Source organism: Hippopotamus amphibius, chromosome 8, assembly GCF_030028045.1.
Source record: "Hippopotamus amphibius kiboko isolate mHipAmp2 chromosome 8, mHipAmp2.hap2, whole genome shotgun sequence".
NCBI lineage: Eukaryota > Metazoa > Chordata > Mammalia > Artiodactyla > Hippopotamidae > Hippopotamus > Hippopotamus amphibius.
In genome coordinates, this window is record NC_080193.1 from 129,875,476 (window position 1) to 129,898,936 (window position 23,461).

General features: G+C 35.8%; 1 protein-coding gene across 18 annotated transcripts in view; it reads left to right on the forward strand.

Annotated features, from left to right (window-relative positions):
- METTL8 (methyltransferase 8, tRNA N3-cytidine) overlaps nt 1–23,461 on the forward strand; it is a 159,289-nt gene that overhangs the window by 45,446 nt on the left and 90,382 nt on the right. For 15 of the 18 annotated variants that reach the window (XM_057743918.1, XM_057743934.1, XM_057743921.1 and 12 more), the window contains 3 exons: nt 7,616–7,707; nt 18,351–18,721; nt 20,087–20,136. In XM_057743918.1, the coding sequence (XP_057599901.1) occupies nt 7,616–7,707; nt 18,351–18,721; nt 20,087–20,136 (513 nt within the window). Of the gene's footprint in view, nt 1–6,785; nt 6,883–7,615; nt 7,708–18,350; nt 18,722–20,086; nt 20,137–23,461 lie in introns of all 18 variants that reach the window. The other 3 variants (XM_057743924.1, XM_057743925.1, XM_057743926.1) reach the window with 1 other exon arrangement.

Consider the following 23,461-nt stretch of genomic DNA (forward strand, 5'->3'; position numbering starts at 1 on the left):
TAAAGAAATTAAGAAAGAATTTTTAAAAAGGTCTTGTATAGTTAGCCACATATTTATCACTTCTTGTCTCTTTATTCCACCCTGTAGGTCTCAGTCTCTATCTGGTACCATTTTCCTTTAGCCTAAAGAAATTTCTTTAACATTTCTTATAGTGTAGATTCTGATGGTAACAAATTCTCTCAAGTTTTGTTTACCTGAAAATGTCTTCTGTTTTTAGGTTTTGAAAGATATCTTCACTGTATATAGAAATCAAGGTTGACAGATTTTTTTTCTTTCAGCATTTTATTTTATTTCATTTTTCTTTACTTTTTTTTTAAATTTTCATTGGAGTATAGTTGATTTACAATGTTATTAGTTTCAGGTGTACAACAAAGTGAATCAGTTATAGATTATACATATATCCACTCTTTTTTAGATTCTTTTCCCATATAGGTCATTATAGAACATTGAGTAGAGTTCCCTGTGCTATACAGTAGGTCCTTATCAGTTATCTACTTTATATATAGTAGTGTGTATATGTTAATCTAAATCTCCCAATTTATCCCTCCCCTCCCCTTTCCCCTCTGATAACCATAACTTTGTTTTCTACATCTGTGACTCTATTTTGTAAATAAGTTCATTTGTCCCATTTCTTTTAGATTCCACATGTAAGTGATATCATATGATATTTGTCTTTCTCTTTCTGACATACTTCACTCACGGTGACAATCTCTAGGTGCATCCATGTTGCTGCAAATAGCATTATTTTACTCTTTTTTATGGCTAATATTCCACTGTATATATGTACTACATCTTCTTTATCTCTTCATCTGTCGGTGGACATTTAGGTTCCTTCCATGTCTTGGCTATTGTAAATAGTGCTGCAATGAACATTGAGTGCATGTATGTTTTTGAAGTATGGTTTTCTCTAGATATATGCCCAGGAGTAGGATTGCTGGATCATATGGTAGTTTTATATTTAGTTTTTTAAGGAACTTCCATACTGTTCTCTATAATGGTTGTGCCAATTTACATTCCCACCAACAGTGGGAATGTAAATCCCCCTTTTCTCCACACCCTCTCCAAAATTTTTTTTATTGAAGCATAGTTGATTTACAATGTTGTGCCAATCTCGGCTGTACAGCAGAATGACTCAGTTATACACATGTATAAATATACACATTCTTTTAAAAAATATTCTTTTCCATTATGGTTTATCACAGGATATTGAATATAGTTCCCTGTGCTATACAGTAGGACCTTGTTGTTTACCCATTCTAAGTGTAATAGTTTGCATCTACCAACCCCAAACTCCCAGTCATCCCTCTCTCCCTCCCCCCACCCTTGGCAACCACAAGTCTGTTCTCTATGTCTATGAGTCTGTTTCTGTTTTGTAAATAGGTTCATTTGTGTCATATTTTAGATTCCACATATAAGTGATATCACATGGTATTTGTCTTTCTCTTTCTGACTTACTTCACTTAGTATGATCATCTCTAATTGCATCCAAGCATTTATTGTTTGTAGATTTTTTGATGATGGCCATTCTGACCAGTGTGAGGTGATACCTCATTGTAGTTTTGATTTGCATTTCTCTAGTAATTAATGATGTTGAGCGTCTTTTCATGTGCTTTTTGGCCATCTGCATGTCTTCTTTGGCAAAATGTCTATTTAGATCTTCTGCCCAATTTTTGATTGGGTTGTTTGGTTTTGATTTGGTTTTTTTAGATATTGAGCTGCATCAGCTGTTTGTATATTTTGGAGATTAATCCCTCGTCTCTCACCTCATTTGCAAATATTTTCTCCCATTCTGTGGGTTGTCTTTTTGTTTTGTTTGTGGTTTCCTTTGCTGTGCTCTTTCAGCATTTTAAAGATGTCATTTCTTTGTGTTCTTGCCTCCATTTTTTCTAAGTTAGCTGTCATTTGCATTGCTTTTCCCCTGTAAATAATGCTCTTTTAAGATTTCCCTTTATCTTTGGTTTTTAGCAGTTTTCTGTGTATTTACCTTGCCTCATGTTTGCTGTGCTTCCTGGATTTGTTGGTTGTACTTTTTTAAAAACCAAATTTGGAAAATCTTTGGCCAGTATTTCTTCAGTTTTTTTCTCACTCTTTCTCTCTCCTCTATTTTTGGAATTTCAATTTATGTGTTTCTTAAACTAATTTGTATTAGCCCATTGGTTACCAAGACTAGTACTTTTTTTTTTCACTCTTCTTTTTCTCTGTTCTTCAGTTTGTATACACTGTACACCTTTGAGTTCACTGACCCTTTCTTTCTGCAGTGTCTATCAGTTTTTAAGCTGACACAATGAATTTTTATTTCAGATATTATATGTGGGTTAGTTCTAGGATTTCCTTTTAATAGTTTCCATTTCTTTGCTGAGGTGTCCCCATTTATTCATTTATTCTGTCCAACTTTTCCTTTAAATCTTTAAACATATTTTTAAAAACTGTTTTAAAGTCCTTATATACTAATTTCAACATTTGGACTTTCTCACAGTGTATATTTACTGACTGCCTTTTCTCTTGATCAGGGATCACATTTTCCTGCTCCTTCAGATGCTGATAGTTTTGATTATATGGTGGACATTATGGATGATATCTTATGTGGAATCTGGATTATATTGTCTTCCTTTAAAGGTGTTGAGTTTCTTTTTCCTGGCAAGTGGTTAAATCATTGCCAAATCTTCTTGGTCAGGTCAGATTTAATTTTAGGTGCTGTAGGGTGAAATTATTTTGATATTTTTCTGAATCTAGTGTGGTTCTTGTTCCTATAGAGTGGCATTTCTGGGGTCTTAACTGAATACCTGAAATGTTCAGAGAGGTCTCTCCACTCTGGCTTAGCCAAAACTCTAGTCATCTGCAAGCACTGCACTGCACTGCCTATGCAGATTGCACAGGCCCTCCCCTTTGTCCAACCTCCTCTTCTTCAGTATTCTGCTACACAAAGTCTCAGAATCATCTAGGCAGCTGTGACGCCTGATTTCTGCCTTCTTAACTCACAAAACTGCTGCTCAGTGAGATAGCCAGGCTCTGCTTGGCTTCCACCTCTGCACCACAGTCTAGAACAAGTCCCAGACAGAAAGCCAGGGTAAATGTGGGGACTGACCTTTTGTGTTTCTCTTCTTTTAAGGATTACAGTCTGAAGTGCCTAAAAACAGCTGCTTCATATACTATTTTATCCAGTTTTATTGTTGTTTATGGCAGGAGGATAAGCCTATTCCTACATACTCTGTCATGGCCCAAATCACAAGTCCTATACAGCAGTTTTAAGTCATAATTATGAAGATTTTGTAGCTATGTAGAATAGTGTGTGTGTGTGTGTGTGTGTGTGTGTGTGTGTGTGTATCTACAAATACAGGAAGGGAACTTGAAAAATTAAGAACTGTTAATTGATTAGGATATTTAAACAAAAGGTAAGACTTTTTCTCTTTAAATTTTTCTGTTATTATAATTGTAACTAAGTAATAAAAATGACTTTGTTATGGAAAAGGTTATTGAAGTAGCTTTAAGGTGAAAATAATAAACTTTATTTCTTCCTTTTACCTAAGAATATATTTTTAATTCACTAGGCACCTAATACATTTGTTAAATTTGTCTTTACATTTTGTTCTATAATGACACTTTTACATACACGGTAAATGACAAAGACAGAAAAACATTTTATCCATATAGCTTACACTGGATACTTTGCTTTATATCTAATTATTTAAAATTATAATAGAAAGTAGCACCACATTTGGCAGAGTTTTCTGTAAGTAGGACCCTTAAAAACATTAGTACCAGACTTCCTAGGTGGCACAGTGGTTAAGAATCTGCCTGCCAATGCAGGGCGCACGGGTTCGAGCCCTGCTCTGGGAGCATCCCACATGCCACGGAGCAACTAAGCCCGTGCGCCACAACTATTGAGCCTGTGCTCTAGAGCCCGTGAGCCACAGCAACTGAGCCTGTGTGCCGCAACTATTGAAGCCCATGCGCCTAGAGCCCGTGCTCCACAACAGGAGAAGCCACTGCAATGAGGAGCCCATGCACCACAATGAAGAGTAGACCCCGCTCACAGCAACTCGAGAAAGCCCGTGCGCAGCAACGAAGATCCAATGCAGCCATAAATAAATTAAATAAATAAATAAATAAATTTATAAAACAAACAAACAAAACATTAGTACCCAAGCTAAATGATTGGCGAGAGCGTGTATGTGTTTTAACTTTTCGAAACCAAAGCAAATGCATGATTATTTAAACTGTTATTGACATTAACTTAAAGCTAAAGCAAGGAATCATCATTCAATTGCACTATACATATAGAAGGAATACGAAATCACACACACATACACACACATGTGAACTGAAGTCATAGGACTTATGGCCACTCCAAAATTATGACTTAATTCTACTAGCCATGTTATGAAAATTTCTTACTAAAACTATTTTTTTATTTTTAAGATGTTTTTCTTCTCAAATTCAAGTTTTCAGGAAAAATACTCAGTATATGTTATATTTTCTTCTCAGTTCTCTTTTTAAAGAAAACAGATCTTCTTTTTTATTATAAAGATTGATGGGTTTTCTCCCAAGAAGGATAACATAAAGTTTTTGTTGTTGTTGTTTAAAATTTATTTCTGTATTTATTGGCTGCATTGGGTCTTCGCTGACTGCTTGCAGTGGCTTCTCTTGTTGTGGAGCACAGGATCTTGGCACGTGGGTTCAGTAGTTGCAGCTCTCAGGCTCTAGAGCGCAGTCTCAGTAGTTGTGGCGCACAGGCTTAGATGCTTGGTGGCATGTGGGATCTTCTCGGCCCAGGGATCAAACCCATGTCCCCTGCATTGGCAGGCTGATTCTTAACTACTGCGCCACAAGGGAAGTCCCTGGAGGGTAACATAAAATTTTAGTGACCATTGTTAAATGTCTTAAACATACAGTATATATATATTTTATAAATATGGTTTAAAAAAATTATCTAAGTTGAAGCAGCTTAACAATATTAAGGAAATTTTAAGGTAGTTACTTTTTTAATGTTTATTTATTTATTTGGCTGTGCTGGGTCTTAGTTGCAGCACGCGGGATCTTTGTTGCTGCATGCGGCATCTTTTAGTTGTGGCATGCAGAATCTTTAGTTGTGGCATGCAAACTCTTAGTTGTGGCACGTGGGATCTAGTTCCCTGACCAGGGATTGAACCCAGGCCCCCTGCATTGGGAGCACAGAGTCTTAGCCACTGGATCACCAGGGAAGTCCCAAGGCAGTTACTCTTGATTCCACTATTCTACTATAATTGTTTTTATTTCACCCAGTGTGTATATAGTTTTATATAGTTGTGATTATAATTCACATACAGTTTGGGGATCTGCTGTTTTAACCTCATGCTATTTCATATACACTTTTTCCATGTTGTTACATAACCTTCATATCTATCATTTCAAATGTCTGCATAATATTCCTTTGAGTTACCATAATTTTTCCATTATCCTGTCACTGAGGTTGTTTCCAATTTTTTGCTATTATATTTGGTATTTCAGTGAATACTGTTTATGGATACTTCTCTGTACAGAACTTGTCTGTTTTCTTTTCTTTCTTTTTTTTTTTTTTAGTGACTTCGTTACAATAAATTTCCATAAGTATAATTTGCAAGTCAAACAGTATGAACCATTTTCTTCCTTCAGCAGTGGTAGTAGTGGTGGTGGTGGTGGTGGTGGTTGTTAAATACCTGATTATTTTCAGTTTGTTTGTTAGTTAGTTGTCTCTATGCTTAAATTCTATTATAGTTGTATTTATTACTTATGAACCTGAATGATTCTTATTGCTGTCTGTTGGGTTTGGGTATACATGAATCAGACTTTCCTAGTATAAGAACCACCATAAAGCAGCGGGTCTGAAGGAAGTCCCCATAAATACAGTAGAAACATTTTATAGGTTTCTATGGGGATTCTGTAACTATATACCAGAAAATCTGTTCTGTTGGGGCTTAGGGTATAATATTCCCCTCACTTAGGAGTTAAGAAAATGAAGCAACATAAAAAACAGTGTAAGGAAGTTAGAGGAATTTAAGAAATAACTAAATCTATTAAATACTCAGGAAGAAGCAAGTTAAACTAACAGTTTAAAACAAATGCATAAAGATAAAAACCACATACACTGTCTTTGTCTCAGAGCTTGATTTTTTTTACAGGGAAATGGACTGTTCTATTTTCCTTCTTATATTTTTTAGAAATTCATAGATGAGAAACTTGTCCCCAGCCTTAGTAATACTACTTTTTCAATAAATGATTTATTGCCTTTAATGTCATAACTGTCATGTAATAATATTCTCTGTATTTTTAAAGTACAGAATATAAAATGTAGTCACCAGCTCCAAGTTATGTATGTGATTGCTCACATATATTAAAATAAGTCAAAGCAAAAATTTGTTCTAATCTCATTCGTTAAAGCAAGTGATAAAAGCTGTTTAGTGATTATTTGGGTTGTAAATGATTGGATTTTATTTGAAATAACAGTGGTTAAATTTTTATCATATACTTTTCCTGGGAACTTCAATATGCCAGTTTTGATCCTTTTTAAAAGTAATTTCTCACCTTTCAGTGGTGTATTTATAGCCAGGTCACTGGAATATACCCTCTCATATCTGATTGCATAAACATGACTTAAAATAGTACCAAGCTTATCATCATTCCACCCAAAGCAATTCCTTATTCTGTCATTGTTGCCCCTACTTTCCTCAGTACTCAGTTTTAATACCTTGGAATCATTCCTGACTCTTATTCTTCTCCCTTCAGTATCTAGTTAATCTCTAGATCGTAACTATAGTTTTCTTTCGCAGTGTCTCCCCCTCCACTCTGCCTTTCTGTTTTCCATTGCCACCACCTTAGTCTTGGGACTCATTACTCCTAGACCACTGCAACAGACTTGAATTTTGGGTATGTGATTTCTTTATTGTTTAGAAAAATGGTTTATTCCAGGAAACTACATTACTTACTTATAGCCTTACCTATTGCAAAAAAAGAAACAGATTTTGTAAAAACAAAACAAAACAAAATCACTTTTTTTTGTATAAAGATGTTGCTTCTATTCCAAGAAAGGTATTTTGGTGGCAGAAAATAATATTCTCTCATGTAGAGTAAATTCTGAAACTGAAAATACTTATAGAAAGCGCCAGATCTTGGAACGATAACCTTCTCACATGCTATATCAAGTAGTCTATCATTTAAACGTAAATGAATCCATATACAGAAATTAAGGCAGCTAATAAGGAAAGTGTAAAAGGAGTATGAAAAAACTATTAAAGAATGCCCTGTTCATAAATTAACAAAAAGGCAAATAAATTTAGCTTCAGAATGAAACACAGCAAACCATATGAGCACGCAGGTCAACATGCACCATAGTGCTCCTGGGACGGTACTTCAGCAGTCATTTCCAAAAGGTGGCTGGGGCTTGCAACACAACCAAATTTAAACAGAAGAACCATAGGAGTTCCAGGGTTGTGTCAGCATTATCAGAAGGAACATCTGACACAAAATATATTCATTGGACATGGAATTGGTTTGTATCATTTGTCTTTGACTAATCTAGAATGAAAGATATATCCCTTGTCACTCTTTTTCTGCCTTTTTCAATTATAAAGCATGTTTTATAATCTTCATTTTTTGAAAGGGATCACATGCAGTGGTCAAAAGAAGAAGAAGAAACGGCCAGAAAAAAAGTAGAGGAAAACTCAGCTGTGCGAGTCCTTTTGGAAGAGCAAGGTAAGCAGCTACATGTTGTAGCTCCTGGAGCCTGGCTTTTCTGTTTGATCTTCCACTGATTCAGTTCACACCTTAGTCTCTTTTCCTTCTAATGGTGTCACCACTTTAGAGAGTTCTTAGCTTCTGCCTATGCTAATCTACTTGTTCCTTTGGGAGAATTCCCAGTTATTCCAGTGTAGTGGAACCAGAGTTAAAGAAATAAATTATGTATTCACCATGTAAGCACAGTCTCTTTCAATAGTCACGTTATTGCTCTCTCTGGAAGATACATAAGGGCGACATTTCAAGCAAGATATGAAAACATAATTTCAAAATTTTCTTCTTGTTATGCATCTTTTAGTATGCTGTTGTGCATTTCACCTGCTAGGAATATTCAACAAATTCACAAACTTTGAGCAAAGAAGGTAAAGTTATATCAAAATGTTGCCGGTCTTTTAAAATGAACATAAATTTCAATAAGGATTTGAGGTACTTTTCTTGGAGGCCTTTGATATTTAGAGTTTAATTTAGGTAAGGCCTTGCCAACCTTCAAAAATGGCTTCTAAAATATTGGCCTATGCTACAGTCACAAAACCAGAAAATAACAAGTGTGGGTGAAGATGTGTAGAAATGAAATCTTTATGTACTTTTGGTGTAATTATACAGTGGTACAGCCTCTACTGAAAACAGTATGGAAGTTCGTCCAAAAATTAAAAATGGAACTACCATATGATCTAGCAGTCCTACCCCTCTGGATATATGGCCAAAAGAACTGAAAGGGTCTTGAAGAAATACTTGCACACCCATGTTCATAGCAACACAATTCACCATAGGCAAATGCAGAAGCAACCCAGACGCCCAACAGACAAGTTGATAAACAAAATGTGGTCTATTTATATGGAATATTACTCAACCATAAAAAGAAATGGAATCCCTGTCTATGCTATAATCTGGATGAACCTTGAGGACATTATGTTGAGTGAAATAAGCCAGTCACGAAAAAGACAAATACTATATGATTCCACTTATATGAGGTACCTAAAGTAGTCAGATTCATAGAAACAGAAAGTAGAATGGTGGTTAGCAAGGGCCGAGGGGAGGGGGGGAACATGGAGTTGTTGTTTAGTGGGTATAGGGTTTCAGATTTGCATAATGAAAAAATTCTGGACATCTGTTTCACAACAATGTAAATATACTTAACACTGCTATACTGTTCACTTAAAATGGCTAAGATGGTAAATGTTATGTGTTTTTTACCACAAATTTTTTTTTTTAAAGCACACTAAAAATTTTTCTCTCAAAATGGATAAAAGACCTAAATGTAAGGCCAAACACTATAAAACTCCTGGAGGAAAACATAGGAAGAACACTCTTCGACTTAAATAACAGCAAGATCTTTTTTAATCCACCCCCTAGAATAATGGAAATAAAAACAAAAATAAATAAGCGGGACCTAATGAAACTTCAAAGCTTCTGCACAGCAAAGGAAACTATAAGCAAGATGAAAAGACAACCCTCAGAATGGGAAAAAATATTTGCAAATGAATCAACAGACAAAGGATTAATCTCCAAAATATATAAACAGTTCATCCAGCTCAATATCAAAAAAATAAACAACCCAATAAAAAAATGGGCAGAAGACCTAAATAGACATTTCTCCAAAGAAGACATACGGATGGCCAAGAAGCACATGAAAAGCTGCTCAACATCACTAATTATTAGAGAAATGCAAATCAAAACTACAGTGAGGTATCACCTCACACCGGTTAGAATGCGCATCATCAGAAAATCTACAAACAGTAAATGCTGGAGAGGGTGTGGAGAAAAAGGAACGCTCTTGCATTGCTGGTGGGAATGTAAATCGATACAGCCACTATGGAAAACAGTATGGAGGTTCCTTGCAAAACTGAAAATAGAACTACCATATGACCCAGCAATTGCTGGGCATATACCCAGAGAACACCATAATTCAAAAAGACACATGCACGCCAATGTTCATTGCAGCACTATTTACAATAGCCAGGACATGGAAGCAACCTAAATGTCCATCAACAGATGAATGGATAAAGAAGATGTGGTACATACATACAATGGAATATTACTCAGCTGTAAAAAGCAATGAAACTGGGACATTTTTAGAGACATGGATGGACCTAGAGACTGTCATACAGAGTGAAGTGAATCAGAAAGAGAAAAACAAATATTGTATATTAACACATATATGTGGACTATAGAAAAATGGTACAAATCAGCCGGTTTGCAAGGCAGAAACAGGGACACAGATGTAGAGAACAAACATATGGACACCAAAGGGGAAAGCGGGGAGGGTTGGGGGGGGAACGAATTGGGAGACTGGGGTACCAAATTGTACACTCTAAATATATGCAGTTTATTGTAAAAAATAAACAAATAAAAGTTAAAAAAAAAAAAAGCACACTAAAAAAAATTTGAATTCTCTCCTTCTCACAGCTGGGAACCCACAGACAGTTGGCCCAACCCTTACACTCTCTAGAGAGGATTTTCTACCTTATTTTTCTTAAATAATTTCTTTAAAACAGGTTGATTTTTTTTTCTTTAAAAAAAAAACAGTTTATTGAAGTACCAGATACCCACAGAAATTAACACAATTCATAAATGTTTTCATAAAACTCAATGAATTTTCCCAACACCCACATTAAGAAACAGAATATTGGACTTCCTAGGTGGTGCAGTGGGTAAGAATCTGCCTGCCAATGCAGGGGACACGGGTTTGATTCCTGCCCCAGGAAGATACCACATGCTGTGGAACAGCTAAGCCCGTGAGCCACAACTATTGATCCCATGTGCTGCAACTACTGAAACCCACGTGCCTAGAGCCCATGCTCTGCAACAAGAGAGAGCACTGCAATGAGAAGCCCACGCACCACAACAAAGAGTAGCCCCCGCTCGCCACAACTAGAGAAAGACTGTGTGCAGCAATGAAGACCCAACACAGCCAATAAGATAATTAATTAATTAATTAATTAATTAAAAAAAGAAAAAAGAAACAGAATATTACCAGAAATCCAGAAACTTCCTCATTCTCTGTCCCAATTACTTTCCCAAACCCCTAAGACTGCACAAAGAGCAAGCACTATTCTGGCTTCTAATACCATAGATTAGTTTTACCAGAACAGCTTGGTTCTGGCCATCATCATTTCTCAGTCACTCATGTAGCAATATCAGTGTACCTGTTAGATAGAACAAGAGGCAGCAAACTATGGCCGGGGCCAAGTCCAGGCCACTGCCTGTTTTATAAATAAAGTTTTATTGGAACACATACTCATTTGTTAACATTGACCATGGCTGCTTTTAAGCTATATCTACAGAGTTGAATAGTTGCAACAGAGACCTTATGCAGCCCACAGAGACTACTTACTGTCTGGCCCTTTACAGAAAATGTTTGCCAACCCCTGAGATAGAATTTTGCTTCCAGATTGATCAGCTGTTCCTGAAACTCCTCAGGGAAAGATGTTTGCATTCCTCTGTGCAAGCCAAGCATAGTGAAAATCACTAATCCCACTGGTAGTTAACTATTGTTCTGGTGACTTTAGTCTACACTTGAGGCTAAAGTTTGAAGCAAAGGTAGCTGTTGAAACTGAGCTAATGAGACAGCCCTCATTAGGGGCCTTTTACCAGCGAAGGGGGCAGTGTGGCCCTATCTTATCCTCTGGCATCATTTGCTATCCTTCAGAGCTAGTTTTCCTTCCTTACTGTAAGCGTGAGTGTGTCCTGGAGGATGGACAGGATAGAGGAGCACCTGATCCGCAGTGGAAGCATTCTATTTTTATGAACTTCAGCCATGCAGTCCCAGAGTGGGATGCGGCCAGGGAGTGTTGGGGTTGGAATTGAGAGTGCATACCAGTGGCAGTTCTGCTTACAAATCAGCCAACATTGCATTCCTTTGCAGGAACTCTGTCACACTGTTTCTGAGGAAGTATAATTTTGCTCCTTTGCCAGCAGCTGCACAGACATATTTTCCACATTACTCAAGCTTCTGCTAGTGGCCACCTGGATGTGACAGAGAGAGTCAAGTCTAAACAGAATTAAAAGATATCAGTCATCTTAATTCTTTTCCAGGAAGCTAAAAACGATCCACCGTATATTTCCTGAGAATATGAAAAACCAAGGATTTTTTTTTTCATGTGCTTTTAAGTATTTCTGTTGAGAACATAAATAGATGAGCAGTGCTGATAATGTTCCCTTAAAGTGCTCTGTACATGGCTGCCTATTTTGGCCTATTTATGTTAACAATGAACTTGAGTGAAACTAATGAGAAGGTTATTTTCGGGCCTTGGAAACCGCAGTAAAGGAAAATGACAGTTCCCACAGAACCATAATGTGACTGAAATAGAAAGGTGGTGACTGGCCTCTCTCTATAGAAGCAGGAAAAGCAGGCTGAAGAGCACTGATGATACTGCTTTGAAGCATTTGGTTTGCTTATTAGCATGTCCAGTCTCTTTCTGAGCAAGTTTTCTGGCTGCTGTGGAGACACAGAACAAAAGAGTTCATTTTAAAATGACTCAAATTGATCGAGGCTTCTGCTGGGTCCTGTCTGTGTCCCCCCTGTAACACGCTCAGTGCAGTGGTCTTACATGTCAGAGAAATGCTGCAAGGAGAGGAACACACAATGAGGGCGACCGTTACATCCCACTTAAGCTAGGTTGCCCAGAGCAACAACTGAGGTAGCTGTTGAGGGTGACAAAGAAAGAAAACTTATGCCCTGAGGAACTGTGTTGAGTGACAGGACATTACAGTGAGGGTAAATACCTACCCAGCCACCCAGTCCAGTCTCCACCAGGGAGCATTGACCTGCTAGACTGCAGAAGCCCTAGGTGAGCCTTCTAATTGGATATTTAATGTCTCTGGTGAGTATGGGTCAAGGTGAATAGATCCGTTTAAAAACTCTATTCCTAGACGTTGTGAAAACCCAAAGGAAGCTGTGATCCGGTTCTTTTCCCACTTCTGTTAACCACCATCTCTTCTTATCCAGGAGGGTCCTAAGCCTTTGAAAGAGCCATTTTTCTCCCATCACAAAGTATTCCATTTGCAGAATAGTATACAGCATGAGCACTGTTTATGGATTTTATCTTACTTATTTTAATAGCACCGGGAGGAAATACTGGTGGATCTCACACGCTGGCCAGCTCTCTGGCACGTTTCTTTTGGTCTGTGTGTATGTCAGTCTCTCCTGTCACTCCCATTTCCCATTTCTCACCTATTGTCTCAGCTGTTGGTGAGAACTGAAGTCCGGAAACACCCTCACAATTCTGAAAATAAGAACTTATCAATCACAAATAAGAGAGCCTTTTGCTGTACAGTGGTTGACATTTTCATTCCTGTGATTAAAACGTAAAGCATCCAGGCTCTCATTAGCAATATTTCTTTCAATTAGGTGCCCAGATTAATGGTTTTTAATTCTACATTTCATTTGTTAATTTATTTTAAATTTTATAATAGCTCATATTTGTTTTTTAAAGCAGGTTAATTCAGAGAAATGAGAAAGATACGTTTGGCAGTTTTTGAGTTAACATTATTATATTTTATAATTTCCCAAATACATCTCCAGTGTGTTATATCTTAGCTAGTAATTTACCAAATGTAATGGGTTTTTAAAACTTAAAAACAAATGCAGCTGCTATTTTTACTTTAAAATACCCTTGTAAATAACTGTCTACCTAGGAGGAGTTATCTATGTCAAGGAAAATAGTAAGAGAATTCCACTATACCTTCTTTTCTGAATATCTTACCACTTGAGAGCATCCTATGTGAGAAAAAAAATAGAGTAGCTAAAAGTTTTGTGTGCTGATAAATTTAGGGTACTTGTTTGTAGGTCAGCTTTGGTTGTTAATTTCATACAGTGCTCTTAGAAATATACTTTAAATTTCATAACTTTAAGTTTTCTTTTATTAGACAAGTAAGTTTATCAGTGACGTGTGGAAATTTCCAACTTTGAGAGCTCAGGTGTTCGTGTAATTGATGTGCAAAAATAGCTTTAAATTGCCTTTTGTTACATTGCAAAAGAATACATTTTCATAATTCATATTAATCATATATATGTCAGATACGTGAATGGTTTAATTAAATTTCTTAGTGTGATATTCAGTGTGATTTTGGGGTGAATTCTGAATATTTAAGTATGGTTAGTGTATCATATTCCTTCTTCCCCTCAGCAGTATTGAATTTAATAAATGAATAATTGAGACATTGTTTCATCTGGCTGTGGTTAAACAGATCACTACATCCCTTTTACTGCCATTGGCATAGAGCAATTAACTCCGAATTGGCAGCCTAGGAGAGTAAAGGGAAAATTTTCTCCTCTAAGAAAAACTGATCATTAATAGACCTGTTTAGAAAGTCAGTTGGACAAGATGAAGACAGGGCAGATTTCTCCACACTATATTCTTTTATCATTATTGGCCTGAACTTGAGATGAGTGAACAGCAGGTTTAAACAAAATTTTTCACTCAGGGTCAGAAAAGTCTCTCTTCCATTTCCCATGTTATCACAGATACTCTTGCAGTTCAGGAAATTAAATTATTTGCTGGAGGTGTTTACCTTGTCTCATAACCATAATTGTGAGTTTGATTGAGCTTCTGTGAGGTCTCAGAAGCTGCTATACATTACCGGGAACTGTGGAGTTGCCAGCATTGATTGAAGGTACTGCTGAAAGCACAACTTTAAAAGCAAAAAAAAAAGTTCCAGCCCATTAGCCTTTATCCCAGCCCATCCTGTTTTGTTTCAGTTTTGTTGCTGTCCCACAAACCCATCTATTCTCATAGAGCATTTTATGTTCCCATTGCTCATCATAATTTCATCATACAACCTTGCATAGTTTATTTTTTATGTAATTCAAATGGGGTTTAATTAATTCTGTATTTCTGATCTGTCTTTATGTAGGTTCACTCCAATCAGCATTAGTTTTACTCTTCAGTTATACTGATTATAAGTCATACTGAGGTTTTAATTTCAACTTGATGCTTCATAATGAGAGGAAAGTGCAAAATTAGAAAAACAGATTATTTTCAGAGATATTTTGGAGGGAGTTGATCTTGATTTTGTGTTAGGAAGGCAATGTAATATAATGGTTAAGAGCATAAAGTCTGATAGACTTGGCTCAGGTCCTGGCTCTGCTGGCTGACCGTGGGCTATTTTTTTTTATCCCCTCTGACCTTGAACTTCTTTGTCTGTAAATCAGAATAATAATATGTCTACCTGAGAGATATTGTTAGGATTAAATGAGAAAAGAAATCCAAGTAAAGCATTTGACATAGTGCCTGGCACAAAATAAGTACTTGGTATGTACTATTGTTATTTTTAATGCTGCTGTTATTGGTACAATGATTTATGTGATTGTTTGGTTTTTTTCCTCCTAATTCCTGAGTGGGAAATACTTGAAAAGGCTTGACAGTGTATATATTAGCAGACCTTGACCATCTCTTTTAATAGTAATCAGATCCTTTTTAAAGATTGGATAAGCTAGGGTTGAATTTAGGTGCTTAATATATTTGGTATCTGAACTAGATTCTAGTCACCTCACTGCAGATTCATTTTCTTTATAAACTGTAGAAATTAAACAGTAGTACAGGCTCATATTAATGACAGCAATCTGATCCTAGATTTTGCAGTTTGTAAAACTGATAATATTTAATGTTCTCCATAAATTTATGGGATTCAGTAGGAAAGTACATAAACTTTTTAGAGCTTGAACAGAGATACTCTAATTCAACCCCTCATCAAATGATGAAACTCTAGGCAAGTAGAATGAAGAATTCAACCAAGATTCTTTACCTTTGTGTAAGATGTAGACAAAACTTTGCAAAAGAAAGAACTAATGATCGTTAAATTGTTACCATCACTCCAAATTTCCATCTGATGGATATAAATGAATATAAAATAAGTTTTAGAGCTGCAGTCAGTGTGTAGGCCATTTTGTATGAATGTTTTCTCTTAATATTATCATCCTTTAAATTTTAATTGCTACATAAGATTACTTTGTTTTGACATTCATGGTTTGCTTGGTCCTTCCTATGTTGTTGGCTGTTTGATTTATTTCCCACTTTTTCTTATTATAAATAGAACTGCTATGAACATCTTTTCTTTCAAGTTACTCCCCTGCTGTCTATCTCTTCCCCTGCCAGTTAATTCTGAGGAGGATATTCCCACAAATTAATCATTTATAGTATTACATTCTAGTTACTGATAGGTTCAAACTCCCTTCACAAGTAGCTTGGTATTAGAAACTCAGATACTAGAGACCTGACTAAATATAGATCTTCTTAGGTGGGTCACTTTTTATTAAGCAGAAAAATCTTTTACCAGCACAAAGTGAGTTACAAAGAGAGTTTTTAAGATAAAAGGAAGAAGAGAACGTATGAGAAGATCCTGCGGAAATTTGACAGTTTCCTAATTCCTCCTGAGTCTGATTTTCAGAATGTTGTTTTGTTTTCTTACACGGTTTATCAGGTACACTCCAGTTTTTAAAAGTAGAGATAGAACTATTTTAAAGATATACACATTTTTAGATTAACCATAAATAGGCTTCCTCCCATTAGTGCAGATGTGAGCATGTTTTGGACTTCAACATCACATAATTCTTTTGTTACAGAAATCTACTTTCATTTCTCAAACCTTAAATACAGATGGGAGTTTCTGTCTTCCTAGCAGTCCTGCTGCCAGATACAGTTCAGCCCTGATGGGAAAGAAGTCTTGTGGCCAGATGGGTGGAGATCCATGGTACAAGGCCATAAAGATAAAAGTGGAAAGAAAAGGAAAACTATAAGGGCTTCAGGACAGGGTTTGGTAACAAAGACGAACATGGCTATAGGCAATTGCTTGTTCTGAGGGTAGGCTTCTTTAAAATTTTGAAAGAAATTAGTCTGTTGTTGTTAGTCTTAGTTTAAATTTTTTTGGAATAGATAGTCATTTCACATGGATCGAAATTCAAATGAAAATTCTTCCTCAAACCCTGGTCCCCAGCCACTCAGTTCCACTCTTTAGAGGCAACCAACCAGTACTACTAATTATGTGATTATCCTTCCAGACTATTTTGTCCATCTAGCAGTAAATATGTGTATACACATACATGACTGTTTTTCTGTGTATGTATACACATTTTTTTCCTTTTTTTTCTAACAAACAATTGCGTCATATACATACTGTTCTACATTTTGCTTTCTTACCTAGCAGTAAGTCTTGGAAGTTATTGTATATCAATGGAAGGGTTTTGTTTGTTTGTTTTTAAAGGCACTTTAAAAATGTCATGTGTCTACGCTGGGTGAAAGTAATTCTTAACCCAGGGATTAGGTCTGGTAGGTAATAGTATCCAAATGTTTCTTGAATGAGTGAGAAAGTGAGTGAATTAATGATTATATTCATTTAAGCTCCAGATAGAAAGAGGCAGAAAGCTAAAGAATTGCCTGAAGGTCTGAGACTGTTGACCTAACCCTGATGCTGGGACCCAGAGTAATCTAAGGGATGACATCACAAAATGCATATCTCTTTTTAAATTGCATCAGAGGGACTTCCCTGGTGGCACAGTGGTTAAGAATCCACCTGCCAATGCAGGGGACAAGGGTTCGATCCCTGGTCTGGGAAGATCCCACATGCCGAGGAGCAACTAAGCCCGTGTGCCACAGCTACTGAGCCTGTGCTCTAGAGTCTGCGAGCTGAACTATTGAGCCCATGCGCCTAGAGCCCGCAAGCCACAACTGTTGAGCCCATGCGTCTAGAGCCCGTGCTCCAACAAGAGAAGCCACCACAATGAGAAGCCTGCACACCACAATGAAGAGTAGCCCACACTTACTGCAACTAGAGAAAGCCCATGCAGCAACGAAGACCCAATTCAGCCAATAAATAAATAATTTTTAAGAAATAAATAAATTGTATCAGAAATTCTCTTTAAGGCTTCATATTAGGAGATGTCAATAAGAAGAGATAACTCTGGAGGTGGGTGAAGAATGGAGTTGTGGGATGGCCCCTAGACTCCAGGAGTCAGGACATGTGGTCCTGGTTCTGCTGTGACAGGGCTCTGGGACCTGAACAAGTGGGTTCATCTCTCTGTGTGTCCTTTCTTCAAACATAAAACAAGGGGGTTGGAGTTGATTATTTCAATGGGCCATTCTAGCTCTAAGATTATGTCATTTATTACTCCACAGTTTCTTGTTTGATTACCAGTTTGCACAGACATTTGTCAGATTGAAACTGCATTTACAGAGACATAAAAAATGAGGTATCATTTCTCTTAGGTAATAAAGAGCCTTATGGGTTATTGGTAAAAATGTGATTATTAAGATTTTAAGATTAGACTGTAGAAAGTAGTTTGCAATGATTATATTCCTCACAAAAATGTATTGGCTAAACTATTGAGACAAAAGCAGATTTACCAGGGTAAGCACAAATACCGCACACATTGACACATTTGAGAGGATTAATAGTCTATAGTTTTAACCTCTAAGAGGTTAAAAAAAAATCAGATAAATAAAAATTATTATAATGTTAAAGTTATTCAATAGTAAATATAATTTGTAAATGGAGTGTGTAATGTATTTAACAGTATTTATTAAATATATTTAGTTATTAAAATAGTAACTAATCATAAATATAATTCATAGTAAAATAAATCTTTTCTTTTCTCTTTATTTTAGTTAAGTATGAGAGTGAAGCTAGTAAATATTGGGACACATTTTACAAGATTCATAAGGATAAGTTTTTCAAAGATCGTAATTGGCTCTTGAGGGAATTTCCTGAAATTCTTCCAGTTGGTCAAAAAACTGGAGAGAAGGTAGAAGAATTATCATGGAATCACATAAAAATTAATGCTGCAAATTGTTTCTCAAGAATGTACTGCCCTACTATGCCTGAAGAAAAAAATCATTATAAAGAAAGTTCTGGCTCATCAGATGGTCAAAGCAAAGTAGGACCTGATTTTTCCAATGTAGACTGTAAAGAACACAGAAAAGAATCTCTGAAGACTGAATCATTTCCTGGTAGCAATGCTACTTTCAGAATCCTAGAGGTACGCTACTGTGGGGCAAAAAATTTTTAATGTACATTCCATATTACTTTATTAATGATCCAGAATTTTTTAGGGGAAAATGATCAAATCTAGCTAAATAAGTGTTCGTATACTTTTGTGCATAAAAATTATTTAAGGGACTCATATCTTTAATCAGTCAGGTTTTAAGTTTGTGATTAAAGATTTTTTTTTAATTTGTCTGCTTTAATTTCTAACTTGAAGGCAGTTTTAAATACCAATAAAGTTTTAGCCTGAATTTCTATCTCTTTCTGTTATTACCCACTTTAGGTGAAATAGAAGTAAGTAAAGTATGTATGTAATTTGCTATAATCTGGTGTAGACCTTGATTTTCTATTTAAAAAAAATAAAACTTTTCCTTTTGATTATAAAGATAGTATATACTGATTACATAGAATTTGCTAAAGAGAAAGAATAATCTACAATCCCATACACAAGGGATTTAACCACTGTTAACATTTAACTGACTTCTTTCTCCTTTTGTTTATACTGTTTTATATAGTTGAGATATACTGTACCTGCATTTTGGGGTTTTGCTTTGTTTGTATTTAACATTACAACATAAGCAGCTTTCCCTATCTTTAAAAATTCTCTATAAACGTTTTCTTGGCTGCAAAATACTATGTGGAATACTATGATTCTACTTATCTGTTTTCACTTGACTGGGCATTTTAATTGTTTTCAGGTTTTTCTACAGCAAGCATCCTGGGGTATAGACTTTTCTGCATTTTCTTTTATTATTTGGGTTCAATTTACTAGTTCATAATTTATCAAAATTTTTAATATTGTTAAAATATATTGTCAAATTGCGTTCTAAGAAGTTGTGCTAATACCAATTCATAGCAGTGTAGGTCTGTTTCATCACACCCTCATTGATTGGAATATTATTTTAGTGCTTCTGCTTTGTTAGACAAAAATTATACCATATTTTCATTTGCATTCCTTAGATTGTTAAATAGGTGATATGGTTCTTCAAACGTTTAAAAGCCATTTGTACTTCTTTTGTCTTCTATTTATTTCCTTTATCCGTTGTTTTTTTTTTTTAAATGAGCTCTGCCCTTTATCATATTTAATGCAAATTTTTTTTCACAGTGTATTTTTCACCTTTTAATTTGGTTTATTTGGGGATTTGGTATGTAAAAGTTTTAAATGTTTCCATGATCAAATTTCTCAGTACATATTATTATTATGATTTATTTCATTGCTTTTGAGTTTAGAAAATTCTCCTATACCCAGAGATCCAGTAAATTTCTTTTAGTTTAGTTTTTTTTTTTAATAAAAAAATCTGACATTGGTGAGGAAAATTTAACTTTATTTTCACGATATTTGTTTATTCTTTAATTTTAGGTTGGCTGTGGTGCTGGGAATAGTGTTTTTCCAATTCTGAACACTTTGCAGTAAGTTTCTTAGAGTTTTTTCCTACAAAATTCTACATATGTATGGGATGTTGAGAAATTCTGGAAAAATGTTGTCATATATATGCCAGTACTGTTCTTGTTCCCATATAAACAAAGACTAAAGCAAATTTCAAAAGAAGTGTCTTGGTCTTAGTGTCTAATTTCATGTGAACTGAGAATTACTCTGAAAATAATGTTTCACAGGCATGGGTTGTCCACCATGAGTTGAAGTAATTTTTTAAGCTTGTGTTTATGTGGATGAGGAAATAAGAGCAAGAGATTTGATCCTTCTGCTAAGCTGGGAATTGCTGAACTTCAGATTTATTTGCTTCTCCAGGATACTTAGGTGTCATTTTACACATAGAGAATTGAGTTTAAAGCTTACACAAAATAAAGTGTAAGCTTTAAACTCACTTTATTTTGTCATCACTTCTGGAGCCACACCCAGTATAAAACCTACCTATATCAAACGACTGTCTCTAGACTTAAGTGTTTGGAGTTATAGCACCTAATCCTAAGATTCAAAAGGGCAGAAGTAGGCAATAGGAGCAGAGATGTTGTCCTGACCTTCCCTTCCTGTTCACCACCTCACCTGTGCATCTTAGTAGGTGATGAAGAAGAGAAGCCTTACAAAACTTTAACATTTTTTACCTGTGGCTGGTCTTTCAAGTCTCTATTTTTTTTTAAGTTTACACAATAGCCTTCCCATTGTTTTCCATTGTAAAATCAACATAAGCACACTGTAGAACGTTCCCATTAAAGGAAAAGGGGATGGGGGGAGGCGGGGAATAACCCATTATTCCCACCGTCATGACACAGCTGCTGACAGAATTTTTGTTATAATTCCTTTCAGTCTTTTCACTATGAATATTTTTAAATTTAAGAACGTCTTTTTTTTTTTTTAACTTTCCATTGTGAAAATGTAAAAGCATTCAGAAAAACTGAGTAATACAATGAATTCTCATATACCCACCACCTTGTTTCAACATTTACTGACATAAGGCCAACATCATGACACTTTATTTTTAAGTACTTATGATGGATTTGCAAAAAGCAGGACATTCTTCATTACTATTATAAACCTAACATAATAAAAAGTAAGTAATTCCCTAATATCATCAAATTACCCATTAGTGTCCAGCCAGAAGTGATGCTGGCCAACTTGCAGTTCTGAATGGCCTTTCTCTTTCAGGATTTATTTTCTTTGTTTTCCCTCTTCCAATATCTGGGCCAGAATCTCCTGTTCTTTTATACCACATAGCCAGATTCCTTCACCCCAGTGATCTCTGAACTTGTAGTACACATAACTCTACTACACTGGCAGTTGATTATGTGTTACTTTATGACTCATCTCAAGTTATTATTTAGCATATTGTTTCTTTATTTCTTCTTTCTTCAACTACTATTTATTTATTCCTTGAGGTAGAGAGCATATTTTACTCTAATCTGATTTTCCCAGTAGCCTAACAATACAATATAGATAGTTAGAGCTCGGTACATACTGACTGATTAATATCTCTGATTTCCCACTTTTTAGTTGTATTTTTCCCTCTTTTACTTCTTTCCAGCTAATAACTGCAAGCTCTTGCCTCCTCACTCCTTGACTCTTTCTTTGTGGCTGTGTCTTTTTTTGCCTCATATTCATATTTTAGAAATCACCGTAGCTCAATAACCTGAGATAATTAATTCATCTTTAAAAGGCAACCAGTGATTAGCCTTCCAAAAGGAGTATTAGACTTTTTTTTCCCCACCAAAGAAATTATGTTTTTTTGCTTTTGGAGGGTATAGGATTAATGTTTTACATTTTCAGAATATTTTACCATAATTAGACCTCTGGAGTTGAGAGGTCATGTCATTCTCTAAGGATCATTTAATTCTTAAACCCCCTGCCAAGAGAGTGCTTGGTGTTGTGGTGGTAGTAGTGATATTTACACCTGTTTGCTGGGAGAAGGGCCAAGAGAGTCAGCTGATTTTACAGAAAAGCTCTGGAAAGTCACTGAGTGGTCACAAGACCAACTTGGGTGGCTGATGCAGTGGGAATTCCGTCTCAGAGGTCATGCTGCTGTCTGGTAGGACACATGGCAAATGGCACATGCTTTCCTTTAGCTGCTAGACTGTTCTGTAGTTTGTAGGTGTTTAATAACTACTGCCCAAAGGTGGACTGCATACCTTTCATAACGAGCTAGATTTGCCAGTGTCCAGAGAAGTATTTTGAGCTATATGGAAGTTTTCACAGAACGATATTAAGTTCTTAAGTTTTTAAGTTCCTGGAAGGCAGAGGCAGATCTTCGTTTGATGATGATGATGATGGTGGTGATGATAGCAACATTTACTAGGTGCTTACTCTGTCAGGCACCTTTCTAGAAGCTTTACCAAATGAGTCCATTCAACCCTCACATACCACCTTAGATGCCATATTTATCTCTATTAGGAATTTGGGATTGATATATATACACTACTATATTTAAAATATAACTAACAAGGACCTACCTACTGTACAGCACAAGGAATTCTGCTCAATACTCTGTAACAACCTAAATGGGAAAAGAATTTGAAAAAGAATAGATACGTGTATATGTAAAACTGAATCACCTTGCACTACACCTAAAACTAACACAACATTGTTAATCAACTATACTCCAATTATAAAATAAAATTTTTTAAATTAATTAATTAATGAAAAAAATAAAGATGAGGTAACCAATTACAGATTAGTTAACTCTTCCATGGTCACCCAACTAAGTGGTAGAGCCAGGATTCAACCCTAGGCAGTCTGGTTTCAGAGCGCTTACCCTTAGCCATCATACCACATAGTACTATATGTATCTGAGTGTTTATTGAGACATGTCAAACATGTGTGACCACCCAACAAATTATGAGTCACAGATAGATATATGGATTTCATAGGAAACAATAAGGGTATATGCTGCAATAAAGCGCTGTTTTTATATGGGATGGATGAGAAAAGACAAGCAGCACAAAGTTTTAACTTCGATTCAGTACCAGTTAACTTTTCATAACTAAATCCTATTCATCACACATTAATTTGTTTGGACAGATCTTAATTTGAATGCAAATCCCTAGTGCCACAGAATGGCACTATATATGAATACTCTATATGAATGTAAATAGTGTTCATCAGTGAGTAGCATTTAAGAGGGTAATGTGAGCCTGGGTGAGATTTTGCTAAATGCCTATTTGTGCTTGTATTCCATATTTATTTAGGAGTCCTCCTTGCTTGAAATGCCTCCTGAATCAAATTAGAAGGTCTAATTATGTACTTCAAAGCCCATATATCCTGCCGCATACTGGGCTCTCGGGATCA